This window comes from Echinops telfairi, unplaced genomic scaffold (assembly GCF_000313985.2).
Source record: "Echinops telfairi isolate 266 unplaced genomic scaffold, ASM31398v2 ScPeMD7_7475;HRSCAF=8513, whole genome shotgun sequence".
NCBI lineage: Eukaryota > Metazoa > Chordata > Mammalia > Afrosoricida > Tenrecidae > Echinops > Echinops telfairi.
The window spans coordinates 14,834,149-14,858,108 of NW_022111379.1; the positions used below are offsets into that span (position 1 = coordinate 14,834,149).

At 42.1% G+C, this 23,960-nt stretch overlaps 1 protein-coding gene across 1 annotated transcript in view; it reads right to left on the reverse strand.

Moving 5' to 3' along the window:
• Positions 1–23,960, reverse strand: part of LRPPRC (leucine rich pentatricopeptide repeat containing) — a 188,743-nt gene that overhangs the window by 12,384 nt on the left and 152,399 nt on the right. The window contains 6 exon segments of the mRNA XM_045285679.1: positions 2,499–2,587; positions 9,059–9,185; positions 13,590–13,698; positions 13,831–13,973; positions 19,434–19,524; positions 20,403–20,471. Of these exon segments, the coding sequence (XP_045141614.1) occupies positions 2,499–2,587; positions 9,059–9,185; positions 13,590–13,698; positions 13,831–13,973; positions 19,434–19,524; positions 20,403–20,471 (628 nt within the window).

Below are 23,960 nucleotides of genomic sequence, written 5' to 3' on the forward strand. Positions count from 1 at the left end.
AGCCAAATTATAATGTACTGAATGAAAAGGTAGATTGGGGGGCAGATGTAACACTTAACACAGCCACCACTGTCATCAAAGAAACTCTGTGGCGTCACAGCCTGAAGGCAATGTAATGCGCACAAAACCAAGACTCTCAAAGCAGCCTTCCAAATAAGAACAGTCTATCTTACGCAGAAGAATGGGGCATAGGTAAAAACTACAGTCTGGGAAAAACAATTAGTAAAGAACATGATCAATGCCATGTTTATAATTGAATTAATGCCTGATTCATAATTATTCCAAATCTAGAAACACAACCAGTGATTCTGGCAGTTTAAAAAGTATACCCAGGAAAATTTTTAAATGCACACATATAAAGGAGATGAAAATATTAGGTATACTACTAATAAAGTCTACAAAAAGCAAGCCTTCATCCCTGGTGGCCATGCACAGATAATCAACTTCTGGATAGCCTCACTACCAAGCTCAAATCAGCAACAATATCATGGAGGGAACGATGGCGAGCGGGGACGAGCACTTACTGAGTATTTACGACCGAATGACACAAGTGTGAAGGCGGAGGCACAGAGAGTTAAAATGATTTCCCCAAGTGCACAGTGCGGGGCTGCCATCCACGGTGCAGGTGTGGGGGAGGGAGAGTGGGAGAGCGGGGTGGGAGCAAATCATTTCACGCCCATGCAAAGGCAGCAGGGGCCACGCTCTCACACAACTTGCCTTGGGCACACAAAGGAACAGCCACAGCAGTGCCCAACCCACCCTTTCCCCCAACTCCCTTTAGTGCCACATTCACTCCATGACTCACTACTGGCCTTGATTAGACTGCCAAGGGGTCTGGATTGGCTGTCAATATTCTAGAACAGCTTAGTTTATACAGTTAGACTAAGATTTAATTGCTTTACTTTTTCTTCTCATTTTAGCTGAGGGTGAGAAAGAAAAGCCACCGGAAAGCGAGACCAGAAGGGGATTTTGAAAACCACGAGCTCTGTGCACCACGGAGGGGACGAGGCACCAGCGGGAATCACTGCTGTGCGGCGGGGCGCATGGCCCCTGCTCAAGCTGGGGACGCCTAGAAGAGCAGACTCCGGATTGCCTCAGACCATCTCCTGCCGTTGTCACACAGCAGCGGATTTATAAGTTCAGTAGCCAAGTCAGACCAAATTCAATCCAGTTAAAAAAAGAAAACAAGAAAAGCCTTTGAAATTAAAAAAAAAAAAGTCTTGTCTTTATCTCCATGCCCACAGCAACAAATACTATTGGCTGAAATGAACTTACTAGTTGGGAAAGCATGCTTACTTTTTCAATGCTTTTTAATTTGCTGATTGTTTCCCCTTAAAATACCAATTACACAAAAAGAGTTTTCTGGGGTCTTTTTTAAACTTCTGGAAATAACAGCACCCCACCCCCCCCCTGGAAGTTTTTACACTAGCCACTCAATTATGACGTAAGGCTCTGTCCAAAACCAGCACTTAAATATTCAGTCCTAATCAAATGAAGGAGATGGCCAAGGCTCAGTATGATGAGGTGTGACAAGCAACACAGAAGCTTCACAATCAGACGGCAACTTTTCTTCCTAAGGAACATGCAAATGCAGAATAACACGGCCATCACTACAGATCGGGGTTGGGACGAGAACAGCGCAAGTGCTTCTAACCTTCCTCTCGGAAGAGGATGCTCGAAGAGCCGCCTAAGCGGGTCTTGTAGTGTGGCAAAGCCGGTGTTGCTGTGCTAACAGTCAAATGTAAAACTTCCTGTGTGTGAAAGGATGCTGCCCCCGATCGCTCCTCTAAGGGAACTTGCTCCAGAGACCTCCAGATTCAATCTAGCCGGTGGCACACCCAAGCAAACGGCCCCCAGCCTCGCCCAACTCCCAAAGAAGTGTCCCCAGCCTTCTGGAGCTCCTCGCTGAACGTTAGCCCACAAACGCTAACCCCAAACCAACCTCATATTTTTATTGCTGTTGGTATTATGAACTATTAAAAAAGTATTAGATTAAGTTTTAAAAATCAATATTATAATCATTTGGCGCACAATCCTACACATTTAACACTCAATTTAACTCATTTGCTATCTCACACACAACCAACACGATACGCAAAAAACAACTGCTGGGAAGTGTTTCCGATGCTCTGAAGTATGTTAATTCCCAGAGCAAAATGACTTGTGCTGTGAATTTTAACGCACTTGAAAGCCTGTACTTTCTCTCGTTCTGGAACACAAATTTTGCATGTCTGAAGCGCTGTGATTCATCTTAAGAAAACCCATCTTGTGTTAAATGGAATGGAAACTGGACTAAGTGGTCAAATGACAAGTACATTCATATTCAAGCTGTATTATAAATGCATGTACAGTAATTTACGTCTCTCAGCTACCACAAAAGGCTCTTGATAAGCAGGTAATTTGCTAAATGGACTCCTTTATCCAAGTATTCGAAGGGCGTTACAAGAAAAATCTGCAGAGGCATTAATGTGACGTAAAGGTCAAGCATTGTGACATACCTTTCAAATAATCCCGCCTAACTTGCGTTATGAGGAGGAGGCTGTTGGCAGCATCGTTCAGTGTGAAGCCCTTGATGTGGGTCTCGGCGCTAAAAGAAGCAGACATTTAGAAAGGAATTACTGACATGCTTCTGATACGATAATAAATGGTTGAGCACCAAGGTGAAATTATAAAAACTACTGTTCGTATGTTAAAAATATTGCTGCAAAATATCGACCTGGAGACAGCTTTTGTGTTATCCTGTCAATGGTTCTAGAAGGATAATTTTTTTTTGCATTCTGACAGATGACAAAGTTGGAAATGAGCAACAAAAGAAACAAAGTACAAGATTTTTTTAAACAATCGGTTCAGATTCGTGAATGCTGACATATTGGATGACGAAAATAACTGCATGCCCTGCATTGTTCGGCTGTATCCTAAGCTGGATACTTTTTCCTCTTTTTTCCACATTCACCATAATTATCAAACGGAAAACTATTCTTTCAGCAACAGAAATGAACATTTATTTTCAGCACTGTGTATTTAAAATATAAACGAAAGCATGTTACGACCCAACACCGTATCATTTGGTTGACTAATTTTCAAATTTCTGTCATCCAGACACATAAGAGCTTTTAAAGCCGAACACACTGTGGGACGAAAACCGGTGCCACCTTAAAAATGTAAGATTTCAAACAATAATCGCATCCCAGTCGGTCTGCAATTTGAAACAAACAACGGGGCAGCAACAACCGCCACCCAACTTCTCACGACCCGGGCGCAGAACACGGCTGAGCCAATGGGAGAACAGAAAGCAAGGAAACGGCGCGGAGAGGACTCTGGTTTCCGCACTGTCTGCACCCCTCCTGGGGTGAGATTTCTGCATCCTGAATGTCCTGGGGTTCATTTCCCGGGTAGGAGACCTCCCCAGGTCACAAGGACTGAAAGCAAGCTCAGCGATGCCCTGACCGCCAGCGAGCCCTCGCCCTGCCGACGGGAACACCTGAGCCGCCCCGATTGTGGGAGAAGCAAGGTCACTGCTAAATGATTCCTGTCAATCCCAAGAAAACCCTCCAAGGACCAGAGGACGGCGAGCCGATCCTCTAGTCACACTTGGCCTTGGAGGCTCACCCAGCAGTCCAGGGCGCAGGATCTCCTCATTCTCCCACCAATCCTCTTAATCCCCCAAAGCGCCCACTGCTCAGTGTGACCGCTTCCTTTGTCCCATCTGTCAAAGCTCTTAAGTCAACAAACCAGGCAAGAGGCTAGAAATTGCATGAAACAAAGGATTTACTTCCTCAATCTTTAGCATGATTAAATAAACATTAGATACTATTAAAGGCTCATTTCACATCCCAATATTCCTATGGGTCCTATGTCAGAGGCTCTTAAAAATACTACCCCAAATTCACTGCGATGCTGAGGTCCAGACAAACTTCTCTGAACAGACAAGTGTGAACGACAAACTTCTGGAACCCTCAGAGAACAAAACCCTTTCTTTCAAGTGTCTCTTTGTATTTCAAGGGGCTGACCGTTCATTAAATCGACGAAAGTAAGGCCAAGTACCCGGAAGAACGGACTCCGTGGTCCTGCTGTCTAGTCAAGTTGACCGAGCAGAGCCGAGAGCAGAGGCAAAGCTGGCGAAAGTGGAAACATGACCAAAAGTTACCAATACAGCGCTTCGCATGGAAGCCATTCGTGTGCACACATAAATACAATCAAAAGCAATCTGTTTGATCCCTCACGTTTTTTCCTCATGGAAAATTCTGGTTCGGCTCTACCAGATTGACCTTCCTGTGGTGATGGCCTCTGTGCTGCCCAATAGGGTGGTCACTAGTCACCGTGGCCATCACACACTTGAGGACCCGAGACGGCTTCTGCTCATTCTTAGGAGTGCACGATATAATACATACACTTCAGGGAGAAATGGGTTTGAGTCTCCAACAACCAATGATAAAAAGACATCTGTTTTTAACTACAGGAGAGACTATCGTAAGAGAAATGGCCCAGTAGACATCAGAGAGCAGTGACTGGCCTCGGGTCAGGCCTATGAACACACCCACATAAAACAGCAGTGGTGCCTGTAGCTCACATTATTCTGGATAACAAGAACTGGCCGATCCAGTAAAGATCACCGGTGACACGACACAATTTCTAAGCAGAAAAAAACAAAAGAAAAAGCTAGTAGGGACTATAGAAAATGAAGAGCTACTTTAAAAGCTAAAGTTGAGCTGGGGTGAGATGGTTCTCAAATTTCTTAAGAATATAGTTTAGCGCTATCAGAAATTTAAAATAATAATTACATCCTCTGTTATTCTTTGAATAGCACTTTCCCTCCCCTTAGAAAAGTTTACTATAGGCAAAATTTTATAACACAAGGAAATATTCTAAGTGAAAAATCACATAAAGTTAGTTTCTTGGGCAATTCTAAAGGGTGCTGCTGCTGTCACTTTTGGAATTCCATGATTTGGTGGGAAGGTAAGAACGCCCTTGTCTCCTAAGGGGGTCGAGTGAATCTGCAACACTTTAGAGAAGGCAGCGGGTGCAATGTAAAGCTCACAAGGAAAACCACTGCTGCTGCTGGAGCCCGGCAGGTACCCCAGGAACGCAAGACGCACCGTCCGACACCCCACAGGACAACAAAGCTGCCGTCCCTCTTACACAGAGCAAAAGGGGCCCGGTGACCCAGTCAAATGTAACCACCAAAGCAGGAAACAGACCCCGAGAAGACAGTGAATTTCTTCCAGTCACACAGCTACTCAGTTGAAGAATTTGCACTAGAACTTCCACTTTGAAATCCCACACAAGTTGTCTTCAGAAGTACCTAACGCAGACTTAATTCTACACGGCTAGGTTCAAATCCATCAGCTGCTCTGCGGAGGAAAGATGAGGGTTTCTGCTCCCACGAAGAGCCACCCCTGGGAAACCCACAGGGGCGGTTCTACTCTGCCCTGCAGGGTGGCTCTGAGGTGGAATGCACTCGATGGCAGGGAGGAGGAGTTCGACCATTCTAGTGGTTGGAGGGAAGGGCAGGCACCTCAGGGCACGTGAACACTTGGAATCTAGGACTGTCTCGGTCTTAACCATGCCTAGTCTACAAGGAAGTCAGCCCAGAAGAAGCAATCCTGGGCGGCGGGGTGGGGCACGCGGAATGGGAAACTAACCCAGTTATGGTCAAAGTGCTCTCAGGAAAAAAAGTACGGAAAAGCTTCATGAAGTTTCCAGAGAGCAGAAAGAATGAAGGAAAACTGATTTCTCAGTTGTGACATCTTCAGACAGGTCAACAACTTCAGACAGGTTTGATCGAGATCTACAGGAAGAAATTATATTTGAAAAAAGATTATATTTGAGACTACACTGGAGCACCAATACATACCCACAGTTGAAATCAGTCTCATAGCATAACACTCTTACACATGAAATGCTCCGGCATTTTCTTTTCCATTTCTCTTTCTTTTTAATTGCTGGTCCTGTCCCACGAAATGGACACCCTGATTAGTCAGTTTTAACTGTGTGTTGAAAAGGATCCCTGGTGGAGTGGAGGGGTACATGTGGGGTTGTTAATTGCAAGGTCAGCAGTTTGAAACCACCAGCCGCTTCTCAGGAGGAAGATGAGGCTTTTTATTCCTGTAAAGAGATATAGTCTCGGAAACCCACAGGGGCAATTCTGCCCTGTCCTATAGTCGCTGTGAGTCCGAATCAATTCATGGCATTGAGTGCTCCATTGGGAAGAGAGTCTAGATACTCGGTCTTCAAAGAGCTGTGTTCAGAAACTCCTGGAATGCATGTGTATGACGTGTTGTTTACACTTCTACTATAAAAATATGTTTATAATGCATTAGTACAGCTCACTGTTAATGGTATAGGAGCAAACTACTTGAGACAGGTGCATTTTAAAAAATGTGTATTTATTAGCATATATATTCCTGGACCCCATTCCAGATCCACTGATTGCGAACCCGGGGCTGGACGGCGAGGACCCTTTCTATGTCACCAGCTGGAAGCTCACTGCTCGGAAACAAGTCCAATTAAATCTCTACGTTCTGAGAAAATATAATTTTAGGAACAAATCCACACCCTGGATCTGTGGTCACGGATGACAGGTTTCTGTCCAATATCATTTTCCAAATGACAAACTGAGAATAGATTAATAATTAATATTAATAATTAATTAATATTAATAATATTAAGTATATTAAATATTCTAGTGGTGAAAGAAGGAGAAAACACCAAACAAATAAGACAACCCTCACTGCCATTGAGTCAATGCAGACTCTTATCAGCCCTATAGGACAGGGGAGAACTGCCCCAGGGGGTTTCAGAGCCGCTAACTCTTCCCAGGAGTAGAAAGCCTCATCTTTCACCAGCAGTGTGGCTGGCTGTTTGGAACTTCTGACCTTGGAGCTAACAGCCCAACGCATAACCACTAGGCCACCGGGACTCCTGGTATTCCAATGGTATATAATTTAACTAACAACTGCTAAACAACGGAGTAAACACACAAATCCATTATCTATCAGTTTGTGGGATTGTAGTAGTTCACCTGTCACTACTATCTGGTGCTGGGAGCTGTGTCACCAGTACTTCAAACCAGCCTGGTGACCAACGATGGACAAGTTTCAGTGGGGCTTTCAAAGTACACGACTCAGTAAGAAAGGCTTGAGAAATTAGCCTATGGAAATCATAAGGAGAGCAGCCAAACAAAGTCTGACAGCAGTGCTGGTCCCCGGGGTTGGAGGGCACTCAGCACACAGGCGCTGCAGCAATGGTTCAAACCCACAGGACAGAGGTAGTGCAAGACTGAGCATCTTGCTCTGTTGAACATGATGAGCTCGCCAAGAAGTCAGAGTCAATGTGGAGGCAATTAACCAAAATAAGCACGCAGACGAGACACACAGTGCATCACAGAACCTCATCTGACAATCTTAGTGTGGCTGTCCCATTATAAAGATAGACAAATTATGAATGCGCATACACACCAAGTCACATACAACACATTTTCCAATAGATTCAATAAGTAACATGTATTACTGACATACCAACAGTAGATATACCCTATGACGGAAAACTTTAGTATGGAATATTATCATTTAATTATATCTATGCACAAACTTTTTTGACTCTCTTTTGAATGTCACCGGGTTTTCCAGTGACCTGAAATAATTCACTTTCTATTCAGGATTCTTATCTTTCCAAAGTGTGTGGCTTAAAAATTTTAAGGCCCAAAGTTAAAAAAATAAAAAAAATAGAGATTCTCTCAGATTCAAAGCATACTAGGGAAAGGTCAGCCTTTCCCGTTAAGCCAGTGGCCTGTGTCCTAAGACAGGTGACCTTGTTCAGCCCCTTTCGAGGCCCCTGGATGTTTACTCGTTCATGTTTCAATAAAGCTATTTGAGGCCAAGCAATGGATCAAGCGAGGACAGCTGGCATACCAGGTAACATACTTTTGCAAGTTTTTTAATCTAGAAACTAACAGAAAGACAAAATAATCACTACCATCAAACAGACCCCCGGCACCCAAAATCTGAAAATAAAAACCCTAACAGGCAAAGGTGGACAAACTGCTTCTAAGTGTTGAAAAACTTAACGATTCTCTACCAATCTCACTCTTTCTTTCAGTACCTAGGGAAAAAATGTTTGTTGTGGGCACAGGCACTGCTATAAAATGTCCATCTGAGTAACATCTCACCATGTGCTTGCGAGGAGACAATGCTGGGACAGAGTTTGCAGTACCACCGCACCTGCAGCTCAGTTCCCACAACTTGGCCCAGCCCCTCAGCCGCGGCTGTGAAACCCATAAACCTTGGCTCCCATGGCAACTGCTGGCCCAGGCACTGCATGGCCACAGGACAGGCTGGTGCCTCAGACAGCTGCTGGGCTGCGGCCCACTCGCTCTTTCACTCAGGGCCTGAGATGCCAACTGGACTCCAGCACTGCTCACTCAGAGGCAGCCAATGACAGGTACAAGTATGCAAATCCTAGGCTCCTGGCTATAAGCCAGAGCAGCTGTGGGGGTGACTTTGATGTGTATCGAATAGATACAAACATATACATGACATATAATGTGGTGTTTGTTCAATGTCAAATCACATAACATCTTATTGTATAGACTGTTTGGTGGATGTTAAGTAAGTCAGGCCTGTAATATCATTGGCTCATCCTCCAGGAGAAAAACTGGCCCCGAGACGGGAAGTCATCTCCCCGAGGTCATAGAATTTACAAGTGAGATTTAAGTTCAAAGTTCCTAGTCCAAGTTCAAAGTCCTCCACATCTTCTTAGCTGCTCTTTATCTACACCACCACAAAAGGTATAGAGCACTAGTTGCTTAACAAGAAACAGAATGATATAAAAGGTTACTTTCTGTAAGTGGACAACTTAAAAAAGATGCCAAGGAATATAAAGCAAATAAAAGGCATTGTACTGTGTAGGGCCAGGAAAGTCTACATTTTTCACCCCCTAAAATCGGCTGTTTCATACAATTTTTGTGGAAAAGGATAAAGAAAGGATAAGCAGGATGCTGTAGGAGCAAGATACTTTAAAATGAGAGGTATAATAAATGGACTATAAATACAATACTTACATAGTTTTCACTTGCATTGCTTGTGTGAAACTATCCTTCAACAATAGTAATTTTATAAGATTGCTGTAAGTTTCACTGTTAAATACAATATTTTGATCTTGGGCTCTCAGGAAAATATTAAATGCATCTAGAGGGAAAAAGTGAAAAATAAGATTTTGAAATGGTGAAGGAGGAACAATAAAACAAACCAAGGCCCCACATCAACATTTCCGTCTTTAAAAAAAAAAACTCGCCCTGAAAATACACAGAACACGCTGCAAAGTCACACACATGAACTGAGCACACAGATGCTGCCTTCTCCTAATCGGTAAGACTTTCTAAGGAACAGCTACTGAATTCAAAAAAGGTTTCCTTGAAAAATGATTTTTATGCCACTGACAGTGAGAAACAGTTCTTATGAATTTGTTGTCGAAAGATGAAACCAGTTTCAAAATGAATCAAACAATATGTGTTAAAGTCCAAATAAGCCAGAGGTATAATTTATATTGAGGGGAGCAAACGACTCATTTTAAAGCAATCTTTAATCTATAAGTGGGTGGATAGAATGGTTAGCATTTCAGCACAATAGCATTAAAGTGAATATAGCCTATAATTCTAAAATTAGGAGATCAAATTATTTGGCTACGACAGGACTTATATAAAAACATACAATTTTCAAATATACAGATATCTAACAAGTAAACTAAGCAACATTTGTTTGACTGATTAACAGTTTTATTTCACTCGTTCACAATAACTGTCAGTGAATGAAAGGATGTTACCCAAAGAGAAGTAACTCCACTTTTCAGTCACCTACTTTTCTGAAATAAAACTGTCTGGCTAGAAACATCCCACTGGAACTACCATCTGCTCTCTCGTGAGTTAAACAAACCGCAGCAAGAGGAGGCAGAACTGAAGGCCCACACCTGACCTCCTGGAATCACAGTTCCATGTGCGGAGACAGAACACAGATGAGGAGAGAACTATGAGACAGCACTATGCAAAGGGCACGTGAAGCTAATTCAGGGGATTCTGGACAAGCAGCAATTGCTTTCGCCTGTCCATGGAAGTCAGGGGAGGGCGGGGGAGTTTAAATTAGTCCCTCAAACTGCAGTAGTAACCTTAAAAATGTGTCCTTTCAAGTAACATGTGTGGAAGACAGATTCATACGTGCCTCTTATCTGAGAACAGTTTGGGCGAGTGAAAGTAGTAGAAGTTAATCAAATTTTAAGTAAGCCCTTCGAAAGAACCGTCTATTAGTAGTTAGACTACCAAGTGCCCAGGACCAGAGGTTTGCTTGAGAGGCACTGGCACAAAGTAAGCTGATAGAGAGGGACTCTGACCATTACCCACTGACTTACGGATCGAACCCCTAGCCTATTTAGTGTAGTTTGCTTTTCTGTGAAGGGAGCACATTAAGTCTTCCACGTCATTTGAGAACATTACAAATTCCAAAGCAATGTTTCACTTGCTTGTGAAGTCACAGAGCATATACTGGCTAACCAAAGTAAACGGAGACACAATAGCGTAATTTCAACAGAATGTATCTTCCAATACACGACAGTAGAATGTATCTTCCAATGTACGATATGCATTTTCCTTGAAAAGGGGACAAAGAAGGCACAAAGAAGGCAAGGTGCAGTGTAATTATCACCTACTTTCTAACAAGCATGCACTATTTTTTAGTTTGGTAAATAAGGACATGAAGTAAATTTCAGTATTTACGATCTGCAAACTTAATCTAGAAAAACTTCCTAGTTGTTTCCTAAAAACATGGTCCCCACATCAAATTAGGGGGGGCAGACTTTATTATTCCCCATGGTTTTTCAGTCACCACTGTCCTCTACCAAATCCACTCACCACTCGTTTGTTCTGGTGTGAAAATCCCGGCCAGCAGAGATTCATTAAAGTGCTGGTACAAGTATTTAATGTTCAAGGCATTCCTGTTTTATTAAACACAAACATCCTGATAGATACACAAAAGTAACTAAAAATTAGCAAGAGGAAATCAGTGAGGTAAATGTAAAATGCTTCCCAGTTCCACTGCTATTGAGTAGTCTGGCTCGTAGTGAAGACTTCAACGGTGGGTGGGGAAATGGAGCCGAAAGCACTGGAGAACAGCCCCACAGGGTTTCTGCCCCACAGGGTTTCTACAGCTGTCGCCCCGATGGAAGCAGACTGCTCACCATTCTCCTGACTCTGACTAGTCGCCCAAGACTTAGTTTCCCGAGCCAAACATTTCACCAGAAGATTTATAGAAAGGTGACAAAGATCATTAATTTCCTATTTGGTTTGAACCAAAACGAGTTACAATATTTGGGGGAAGAAAATGACTTCCACTCAAGCTATCCGCTCTCAAAAGTTATTAGATCAAGAATTTCATGCATATGTGCTCAAGAAATCACCAATCATATATGCTTTAGGATGTGATTACAGAAAGATTAAAGCTGCCATTTTAACCAATAAATTATATTAAATGATCTCTAAAATCTTTCTTAACAAACTACTGAGGCTGTTTAACTTGTAAAGAAATGTGAGAAAACTTAGTAATCTCAATGTCCTGTGTCTCGAGCCGTCTGTGGCTCTTTCCTACCAAGTGTGGGGCTCTGAAGCAAAACGGAAATCATGTAAAGGGTATCATGCAGATAATGGTGATTTCCTTTGTTTGTAAAAAATATATGTATGGCTCTCGGAGAATTTTTTAATGTTTTGAGGGACAGGATTGACTCGTCCATCTCAAGTTTGCCAACTCGTGGTCTACAACACGTTCTGTGCTGTGTCCCACCCCCTGGACAGCACTGGAACCCTGCGCCTGTGCAAGTGCAAGTCCACCACCCTAACGTCAAAGCTGCGAAAGACAACGCACACTAGGACCTTCGTAAAATCCGACAACTGTCACTGACATTCACATGACGCAACTCTGACATGAAAGGTTTTCTCACTATATGCCGGAAAAGCTGGCTGATGAGTACATTTACTTTGAAATTTGAAGCCAGACGTGGATCAAGAGTAAGGTGACCAGATTTAAAGCGGGACACCATTGACCAGGGTGGGGGTGGGGATTCTTGATTAAAAATTTGGTCTACATGGATCAAATAGACTGTTCCCTAGCTTGTCGTGCATTCTTTCCAAAAATCGGGACTTTTAAAAAACGTCAAAAATGGGACGTTTGGTCACCTTAATCAAGAGGCCAGAAAGTTTAGATTTGTCTTGCAACCGCTTTAAAAGTTTGATTCATAAAGGACAAGAATGTTCTGTGATGATTACCTGTTGAGTGCAAAAACTATATCCCTTCTCTGGGAGAGGTCTGATGCAGATCTGAGTATGCGCAATCTCAGGGAAGCCAGTTATACTAGGAGGAACAAATAACTGACTGCCAATAAGGCTTGCTAACATCCCAAGGAACTTAGAACTGGGATCTCCTCTTGGAGATGATGTACGGAACTTAGAACTGGGGTCTCCTTTTGGAGATGATGTACGGACCTTAGAACTGGGATCTCCTTTTGGAGATGATGTACGGAACTTTTATAAACAAAAATCAACCCTGAGTTTCTGACAAAGTCTTTCAATTTAGCTCATTCTCACTGCATAAAGGTGTGTCACCAAGACAGAACTTCAAGTTCAATCAGGAAATTATGAGGTTCTTAAGTTTTATAAGTTTCTAAAAGGATTCCTTTCTATTGGTTTAGTGTTCAAAGCTGCCAATACTAAAATAAAAACATATTTACTGCATTTATTTTCTTAATGGTTAAAATATCATAAAAACATACTTGAAATCTACATAAAAGCTGAGAGAATTAAAGATAAGGGTAGTACTCTACAGAGAGAAATGAATAAAAAGGAGAGATGAGAGTAAGAGGTGATGTGGGGAGGGTGCAAGAAAGTCTAAACAAAAATACCTAGAACTCAGCAGGGGGAGCTTCCATCACATGTTTGAAGAAGGTCAAGGAATGCTAGGGCGATGGAAAGAGGGGAGGACATGCTTAGGAAGACTGGGCTGGAGACGCACTCTCATTGTCTGCCGCCAATCGTGAGACGTTCGCTCTATCACGCGACTGCGAACGTGGTGGCTAAGGCCTTTCTACTTCAAATACGTTACAGTCAATGCCCAAACGAGTGTTGATGATAATTTTTTTTTTCAAACTATAATTTTGAGAGAAGAAAATGTATGCCTCCTACAGCTTCATTATGAAAATCTTGACGAGGTAGAAAATTGCCCAAATTGTTAACCATCATGACATTTTTCCAGATCTGCCTTGGGCTTTGCTCTTGGTGGCTTGAGCATTTTAACATAAATTACGAATAGAAATGAATATTTAATTATGGATCCTAAAGTTTGGGGTATTTTTCGTATAATTCTTACCATTACTGCAAGAGCAAATTCCTCAATATTACATACCTCTTATTCAATATTTAAATTCTATCAACCCTAAAATGCCTTTGCTAACTGACAATACGAAAGAAACCATGTTCCCTCCACGTCCCGGCGCACTCCTGCCGTGCTGGCCTCCCCCTCACTTTGTTTCCAGGTGGACCTGGAGCACCTGCGTACCTTTAGATTGGTTCCTTTGGCAGGCGATCAAGAGATCTTTGCGGAGCTTCATTTCTACAGGTACAGGTGGTGAAGAAGTCAGGGGATGTTTTTCATCCTCATACCACAACTTAAAAACAAAATTATAATCGGTTAAACGTCAAATAGTAAATTACTGTGCTCTTTTCAGTGAAAACCGGGCTAAATCTTGAAGTTATACTGAAAGCACAACCTGTGATGCTTTGAGTGAAAAATTACTTACCTCAGGCACATCAAATGGAACCTCCTGATTATTGTTTCTAAGAATTTCCGCTAATAATCTTAATGTCTTCTCACGAGGTATGATATTTTCTTCTTGCATTTTATTCCAGACAGCATCAGCTTTTTGCCAGTCTCCATTCATTTCTGTAAAATGTGATCAGGCAAGCAGGCAGGCAGGTATCAGGAGATATGAAATACAATTCATGAGGACATTCAGAACTTTTTCTTATCTGACCATTAAAGAACGCATCATTCCAAATGCTGCATCCAGGAAACGGGTCAGGCTTATTCTCCACGACAGGTGAGAAGGCTTTTTCTAAATACCTTTAAAAAAATCTTTGAAATTTACCCATTTAAAAAAACCCACCACCACCACCACTATCTCACTTCATCTGCTAAGTACTTCGAAAATGATGTTAATCCAGTAAACAGAAATTATACAAGTGTCTGAGAAACTGCCCAATGCTAAAACTGAAACCAGAAACAGGTGACGGTTAATTCAACAGTGTTTTAAAATCTGTACAAAAACACAGAAACATGTCTATTACGCAGTGCACAGTTGAAGGTCTAAAATGATTGAAAGTGTACAATATATCATTTCCTCCAAAGTGACAAGTCTATAAGCCCACTTGACTGAGTCAAGTGGAGAGACCTGTCTTGGTCTCCCCTGCTGACTTGAATTTCTGTGATACCGTGTGACCGATTAGACCTTCTTGGACTTCATATTTCAACAGAATGATGCTATCAAACTACTTAAGTGTTAAAAGGGGACAAGCTTATTGAACAGGAACGAGGTAGCTTTGCTCACACTGAAAAAGCTCAGTTCCTTCTAAATGGTAAGCCAATCTTCATAAATGGCAAGAACTTAAGAATCAAGACTTTTAATTATTCTAACATGTGTGGAAGATCACATCAGTCAGTTAATTAATGTTTGCTTAGATAAAAAATTAGAAGATATGAAAAATGCCACAAGACACTTAATTCAAAAATTAAGCACAGAGAACTATTGCTTGTGCAAATAAAGCCCATCTTCATAGTGTAAGGTCCAGTGGTAGGAAGTTTATTTTAGAGCATAACCGCTCCAGAAAACGTAAGTGAGTCTGGTCCTCAGCATCTTAGAGGGGAATTACCACAACACTAAGACGAAGGTGATCTTTCAGGGCTTTCCTTATAAAACTGAAAAACCGTGTCTCCTAGAAGTGCCGATCTCAAGGAACAAAAATCAAAACCCTCCTTCAGAAACCTGCTACCGAGCACTGAAGAAAATGGTAACGATGAGCCGAGAATTCCCCCATCCTCCATTGACTGTAGTGTAAATGTGCTAAAAAGAGGCCCAAATAGTTTAAACTAGCCTAACGCTCAGAGTGGTTTTATACATGCAGTGAAACATGCAGGCAGTTTCAAAACAAAACTAAGGTGTCTCTTCCTTCATTAAAATGTCTTTATGTACGTAACCCCCACCCCCAGTTTGATGAATATATAAAAATACCTTGGCAAAAAACCCAAAATCTAAGAATGTTTATTTTATTACTACCAAAGAAAACTTGTGGACTGCAGGAAAGAAACAGTTGAGGGGCATTTCCAAGAGCTGGTAGTAGTACTGCCACCATATTTTAAAAGCATTAAGCTATACCCATTCCTCACTTGTCAACATGGCTGGCCTGCAAAGCCAAGGTTGCTATGCAAAAGTGGTGCTGAGGAAGAGGCAGAAGATGAGGCGTGGACAACTACAGCGCAGAGGGGGCCCAGGGCCCGGCCCTTTGGAACTACTATCTTCTGGCGTTGTGGTACTCACAAACTTGGGGCCAGGTGGCTGGACTAGAGGCACAGTTGGTGGCTCTGCGACTCAGGCAATCAGAGAAGTTGGGGGTTGAGATGGAGGCTGGTTGCTCACGCTCCTACAAACAACTGCGGCATCCCCACAGGTCAAAGAGGGCCCAACTACAATGCGTGATGAGCTGCTGGTCTTGGATGGCTGGGAGCCCGTGCTTGAGACTGGCAGCTGGTGGGCAGAGGGACTCAGCAGTCTGGGCTTCGGAAGAGGAGGAGGGGGCGGCTGGCCGAATCACCCCCAGTGCCTTTCCCCACCCCGTATCCTCCCAAACTCCTCCAGCCCCTGTCCGGTCCTTCCGGGATGGACCCCTGCAGAGCCACCTCGGCCAACTCTTTCACAACGAGAGCTCGCTGGCAGAGTGGCCTCAGCAGGAGGGCTGAGCCTGGCCCGCCGCTGGTCTCCTGGAGACCTGTCGGCAGAAGGTGCCTCTGCACACTGGGCGCTGGGCTCTGGCAGAAACCCAGGTTAATGTCAAAATAGCTGGACGGGCCATTTAACAAAAACTCTTGTCACAAATATGACATGCTGGGTCACATGAGAGTTAGTAAGTGAGGAGGTATATTTCAAAAAGAAAAGAAAAGGTGGGTGGATGGTCTACAATTCCATCCCTTCGGACTGAAAAGATCTAAGATCTAAGAGGATACTTTTCTTCTTTTTCAAAAAGTACATTTTAAAAAGGTAAGAATTTTTTAACACTTACATTTGTCCTTTGGGAGGACAAAGATACTACAAGGATGTACCTACTAAAACGTACGAGCAACTTGTAAGAAGGAAAGGTTTCAACATATATATAAGAGCTATTATAAATACTATTGAAAACCCCATTATCTATTTATCTGCCTACCTACAAAAAAAAACCTTCTTGGAACTATTGGACCTGGACCATAAAGCACTCAACAAACTAATCAAATCGCCAGGATGTCAGCATCTGCAACTGGGTATTAAACCTCACAAAGGTGTGGAAAAGCCACGTCTTTCATGAACTTTTGAGGCTTCAGCTTCTTCCTGAGAGAACAAAGATTGCACGTTGTTGTTGGAAGAGTCAAACAGCCACTCACCGAGGCCATGCCCAGCAAATGGAAGCACTGCCTCTATAATCACATCACTAGCCTACAACTCACGGGTCTCTCTTTCCAGAGTGAGGGGCTGGACCACATGACCCCAGAGAACTCTGGAAAAGCACCGAGTACTCCCATGACTGGGGAATTTTACAAGAGGGAGCACAGCTGTGGTGCCACATTGCCCCGCTCTGAGACCAGGTGTAACAGCTGCCCCTGGCCCCGCGGGCTGCTGTGATACTGCAGGAAAAGCAGCAGCAGCCCTGGTGGAACATTGGTTAGGTGCTCGGCCACTGGCCAAAAGGTTTGAACACACTCATCCCTCGGTGAGAGGAAGACACAGTGGTAAAAGGTGGCCGTTGGCTTCTGTGGAGACAGCAGCCTGGAAAGCGCTGGGGGCCAGTTGCACGCGTAGTGACCCTATAGGACAGAGTTGGCATCGACTTAACAGCAAGGTACCAAATGAGGAGTTCTAATTCACAGCTTTCGTGATAAAACTGGTAGTTCTAATACATTACTGATACAGTGAGGCAACCCCCAGCCTTCCCACCGGTGGTCTCTAAATATCACTGGCTTCTAAAATGAGGGCTCCAAGAGAGTTATGCAACATGAGCCTGGATTATCCGCGAAGTCCACAAAGCAAGGGCCAAACAAAGACTGACTATGAAGTTGTGTCAAATGGCTTATGGGACAACATATACAGGGTCCCACCGGACACCTAGAGCACCAAAAATAATGACTGCCACAAGGTGAAATATCCTTTTTTTTAAAAAATCTTAACTTAAAAGAAAAATCACCGACCAGTTTAAAGTGTGCCAAGGGCACTAGTTCATTATGTTAAAATTGGGTACCTACAGGGAGACAAATCAAGCAATTATCTTTTCTTTCCTTGATTTCATACGACTAAGTAAAATAAGGAACATCTCAGGCCACTACGTCAGACCTACCGCTGGGTAAAGTGTGTGGCCCTAAACATAGAGACAAAGGATTGAAAGGACGGCCAGCCGACAACTGGGGACAAGTTACCCTGATGGGAGGACGGGATGCGGTGGAAAAAGAACAACAGCACTTTCACGGCTAGCTCTGTATCTGACTGTATGAGAGCCCCGGGATGGTACAGTCATGTGTTTGACCGTGTTTTTTAAAGGGAGGAAGTGGCATAAGCGATGGTATATTCGGGGGAATGCAACAGATAAGCTGAAACAAAACGTGTCTGAACTGTTGAATGTGAAACGAATGAGCTGCTCTGTAAACTTTCCACTGAGTTCACAACTCAGAGTTTTTAAAAAAATTCCATTCCTTTCCTGCCGATTCCTCTTAAAGACATTTTACTTGTTTTACCCACAAAGCACCTGGAAGCTTTCCATCCATTTAAAAGAAAAATTAAAGAAAGAAGCTATTGAGAAGGTTTGCACAACTTGAAGTTTGTAATCAATGTCACTCTGTGTGTTTTGTTGTTTATTTCCACAATAAGAAAGCACTTAAACATGAAAAAGCTCTTCAAAATGAGTAAAAAAGGGAGCATTATTAGCACTCAAACACTTCATTTTTTTTTCAAACACGCTATTTTAAAACGAACAAATTTAAGAACTAAACTCCTAAAATGCATGGCTCTTAATTCTATATATTCAATACCAACTCAGCAATGTGTATGCCAGACTGTACTCACCATTCAAGCCAAAGTTTCAAGAACAATATCATGAAGTGTGCACTTCACTGTAACTAACAATTGATATGTATATTCTAAATCAAGTACCTCTATGCCCAAAGCACTCACCATGACATATGATAAAGCTTATAATAAACGCAAGTTCAAAAAGACAAGTGAGGCATCTTGTTCACTGCTGTCTCTTTGAGGAAGAAAAACGTGCCTGAGAAAAAGAGAGCAGTAAGTAATTCTAGGTAAACTATCTACAAAGGGAAAGGGTTGGCTGTTGGCTGTTTTAAGAGTCAGCTCTCCTCAACTGCCCTGAAAGTGCCTATGAATGTTGGAGTTGAGAACTCCACGTAAACTGGGGCAAATTTAACTAAAACACTGTCTGACGAGAGACCAAAAATTTTAGAGACGTCATTCTGAAGCCTCAATACAAATACTAGAAAGTCGGCCCCGAGTAACTGAGCTTGAACGGAGATGAACAATGTGTGGTTGCTTTTTGGGAATGTGAAAAACTGAAAACTACTCAGTATCTACCACCAGAAATAAGAGACTGGCTGGGTAAATTCTAGTACATATATTTATTATACATCAATGAGGCAATTATAGGTGATAAAACATAGAAAAATAACCAAAATCTATCATCGTGTCAAACGATTGCAATATGTTCACATTTTTCTAAAAGAAAGTGTTTAGCAATGTATTTGTTAATAGATGTTCACTTGTCTGGAAACTGACGTTTGCACATGAATATAGTGATGGTCGTTCATAGAAATGATTAATAAATCTCTTTCCAGATTTAAGTAAAAGGGACTAGTATCTCCAAAAGTTCTTTTTGAAATCTTTGTTAAAATTTTTCTCTTAGCTTCTCATTACTGGAGAGAAGAGTCAGAAATTATGAAGACCGTCCAACGTCTAGTGATACAATATAACAAACTTCAGTAAGGCCTCCCTTCCAGCCTCTGATGACTGCAGAAGCTTCTACAAAGCCCAAGACACCGCCTTCTGGCCATTGCCTTCAACAGACTAAATCAAAGCATGAGAAATGGGTCACTTACTGTATAGTTTTAACAGATTGTAGTATAGCTGGTCTCTATCACATTCAAACAGTTTCTGTGTCAGTTCCACCAAGTTTTCCAGGGTTTCAACCTTAAAAGTAAGATCAACAGATGGCTTTAGATCATGTAAAGAGCACTTGCTAGCTGGCAAGTCGCTGCTGAATAATCTTTCCTATCAGCTTTACTCAAGGTGACAGTAGCGTCTAGCTTCACTTAAGTTAGAAGGCTGAAGTGTCCGGTGTTGCTGAGAAGGCCACATGAACAATTAACACCCAGCTAATCTGGTTGAGTGGCCCTCCATGAGGGTCCACTCCGGTGAATACAAAGACAGGGTGGGGAGAACTCAACGAAGAGACCCTCTATTAAGGAAAACACTCCTGCATCTAAAAGTTGCACTGGAATACCACACCCGACTGCACTTTGCTTGATTATGACAGATAGTGGGGTTTCCCCTCCAAACTGGAGGCTTGTGGCAATGCTGCACTGAGCAGGTCTGTGGCACCACTTTCTTCCGCATGCTCACTTTGTGTCTCTCTGCCACATTTGGGTAATTCTTAACATGTTTCAAACTCTTTCCTAATGCATGCTTCAGAGAGCACAGCATAGTGTAAATATAACTTTTACATTCAATGAGAGACAAAAATAAACATGTGACTTGCTATATTGTGGTATGGACTTTCTTGTGGTGTCTGGAACTGAGCCCGCAATGTCTCTGAGCCGGGACGCCTCCTCCCGGCAGCTCTCACTTGGCAGGACATGGATGGGCACTTGCCTTCGGGGACACAACTCTGCTCCATACGGTAAAATCTTCCAGGGTCCAAGTTAAATTTTTCAGAAATCCTATCATCCCTCAGGAACAAGAACTAAGCTACTGGCTACCAGGAAAACGATTCAGGGTAACCCTGTTCCCAGAATGCTGTATACAGCTTTTGAATTCCCCCAAACACTCATGGAAAATTAAACACAAACCTGATTACTTGTAATGCACCTCTCTGAGAACCACTGAAGTCTTGTGGGACGAGCTCTCATGCCTGGAGTCTGTAAAACACAATCACCATAAGGCACTCACAAGCTGTATTTAACTTATAAAAGAAGGTTCAGGTTATTTCAAACTGCTGCTTTACTGGTCAATGTTCTATGAATCCTTAATTAAGAAAAATACAAGGGGGCTTCAAGAAGTTTATGGAAAACGAATTAAAAGACAACATTTTCCCAAGTGCTTTTGGAAGGCCCCCTCGTAGTCCAGCTTTCTTCAGTTGAAAAATAAATCTCTGAAGCAGTAAACTTAGATACTTCTAAAATATGTACAGCACATACACAAACACTCACATCCACATAACACACATACACTTCTCAGCGATTTCCACAGAGCGAAGTAAGTTACTAGTCTGTTATTGAGAACTCATTAACAAGTCAATTGCCCCAACAATAAACTAGTGTTCTATTATTAAAAGCACACTGTAAAATTTAAAATAGAAGTACCTCAATCACCACCACAAACCCTTGCCTACGACCTAAACTTAGTTTACAGTCTTAGTTTACTTCAGTCATTGAGGTATACGTTCTATAAGCAACTGGAGGAACTGGAATGATTCAACCAATAGTTCTAGCTTCAAAGTAATTATTTTATAATTTTGGATACTAGAATAAAAGGGAAACAATTTCAACATAATCCCAAGGATTTGTCACTCCAAGGAGAGTATTTTCCTCATCAGGAGGAGGGAGCTCCACATGAACTGCTACACTGAAATACCAGCCTTGTCAGAGTAACTGCACGCTCCTGCGCCCGGGCTCCCACCTCGAGAGGAGGTTCCCATCCTCCTCTCCACTCAGCTCTGTCCACCAAACCAGGTGTCCCTTGAATAGCAGCTCTTCTTTGTAAGTTCCCATTATGATTATTTAAATTAGCATGGACAATGTTAAATTAAGTATCGAAGCAGCAGCTTTGGTAGGATAAGAGCAAAAGTGGTATAGTAGTAGAAATTGTACAAGCATCCTCGTTTTGAGTGTCTAATGTTCCCATATTCGGGGAGGCAAGAAATCAATGTGGAATAAATTAACTGCTAGGACATGCACACGAAGATCATTAATAATAACACTTGAACAAAATTTATGCTACAGGTTTTTCTTACATTGTTGGTTTTGTTTCACATGCATTATATTGAAAATGAAACCAACATCAATGTAAACTAAAAGCTCTTGGAATGAAGCACAGATTTTTAAAAAGCATAGATAATCCTCTTTAGAACAAGGCAAAATGCAAGGCCACATTCACTTGCTCCTTTCAATGCAGTTGCTGACCCAAATGCCAATGGCTATAAATAGCACAACCTTCATGACAAACTCCTCTTGTTTGGGCCGATTAATCTGCCCACCACTGGCAGGACAGCTGACTTATATGGAAGATAGTCCCATGTTCCGTTTTGAAATTGAGAATGGTTTTCACATATAAGTCTCAATCATCAAAAAGAACATCCAGGTCAGATTAACCAAATCCCCTAGGCTGCTGTAAGATCTACATTTCTGGCTTATCTCTTAGCATCTTATTGAATTTTAAACACTGCAAGTTGGAAGCAGAAGTAGAAAATGTAATAAAAAACATAAGAGAATAATAGAATTCTAATCGGAATTACTGAATTGGCGTCTTTTGCTGTGTCTATTCTCAACAACAGAATAAAATTTAGAAGAGAAGAGATTACAGCTAAAACAACTCTAAATGAAACGTGAGTATAACTTATCAAAAAAGGAATGGTTAATTAAAACAATAAATTCACCTTTAATTCTTCCTGCTCTTGCCACATAATCAACAGTGAGTATAGTCATCATTATAATAAAAATGGTTATATTTGTTTTTTCCTGGGTTACTATGCTTTAAAGCACTTTCTACCACTGCAGTTCAAGACTAGGCTTATTTGTGCAGGAAAATAAAAAGTTACCCAAAGCCAAAACCAATGTTCATTACTTTACATTGATGTAACCTTGGTGGCATTTGTAAACATATAAATTTTTAGTATACGAATCTTGATACTTCGCATATTTTTTAAAATACTATACATAAGTTTTACTTGAGACTACAAGGGGTGGGGGTCAGGACCCGACTCATTCTCATTAGTGGTAAGACAATATAGTCTACATTCTTTTTAACTGATAAAGATGCAGGTTTTTAAAAGAAAGAAATCTGTGATCACTTCTCCTATGTCAAGGAGTCATAAAAGAACTTTGGAAGGAACTAGGGACGGTTAACCTGTAGAGGGGAGGATGGCAGGAGAGCCAGAAGGGTTGTTTTTCAAGCAGTGGAACCAGTATCGATAGTGAAGGAGATTTAAAATGTGCTCTGATTCATGTTATCTGATAGTGTCCTAGAACTTCCCTGACCAGACTTCTTGTCTCCACTCCTGTGACTGACCCCAAATTCAAACTCTGGTTCTCATGCAAGCATTACTTCCTGAGAAAGACTTAGTAGGAAATGGGTAATTTTCCTTAAGTAATTATGGCATTTTAGAGATTCATATGTTAAGGCCTGTATCTCAGACTAGACTCTAATAGTCATGATCAATAATTACAAGGAGGGAGGGGAAGTGGTCGGATAAGCTGTGAAGCCTCTCAGATGGTATCAAGAACCTTAGTTGGAGTCTCATTAAGGAAACTTCGGAGGAAGAAATGTGCCGTGGTCAATTTGAAGGACTCATGGTGGGAGACGCGCCATCAGATCCGGTCAGAGCTCAGTTTACCTCTGGGTAGACTTGAGCCTGTATCCTCTGGTTAGCAGCCAAGTGCGTTCACTGCTTCCACCACCCACACCAATGAAAACCGCCTGCTACCGTGGCATTAAATTCCGACTTCAGACTCGCGGTGACCCCAGTGTCACAGAGTTGAACTGCTCCATAGGGCTTTTGGCTGTCTGCCATCTTACGAAAGCCGAGCTCCACTCCTTTCTTTTATACTCTTGCTGAGTGGGTCCAAACCATCAACCTTTCAGTTGGCGCTCGAAGTACAAACTACTGGTTTTACCCAGGACTCCTACTTCATCCTACCTTTGGCTAACTAAGGTCACTATATTTTGCAAAATGCCATTTGAAATGACCATAAACTACAACTACTAGCCTAATTGAGGTCCTTATTGAATCTTACTGCCTTAAATACTCTTTAGTCCAAACCACATCCCTCTAATACAAATTCTTTTTAACACTGCTCAGAGTCCTCTGTCTTCTGGATTCACCCAACTTCCTTAGTCTCCATCGAAAGGCTCTCTAAAACCTGAAAATAGTCTATCCTTCCAAAACACGTCTCACAAGCCTTGTACCTCAAAACAAACGAATTGCTTGCAGATTTTCCTTTTTTACGTCATTTTAATGGCATTCCTTCCTATACTGGGAATAAGTTTTACTCTTGAGCACACAAGTACTATTCATACTTTCTATAGCTAGCAGCTAACACTTCTTAGTCTTACACAGTAGAACTCTTCACATATTAATCTCATGTTCAAAGAGCTTCATATTAGCTCCTTAAGGGAGCTTAGTTTAAATA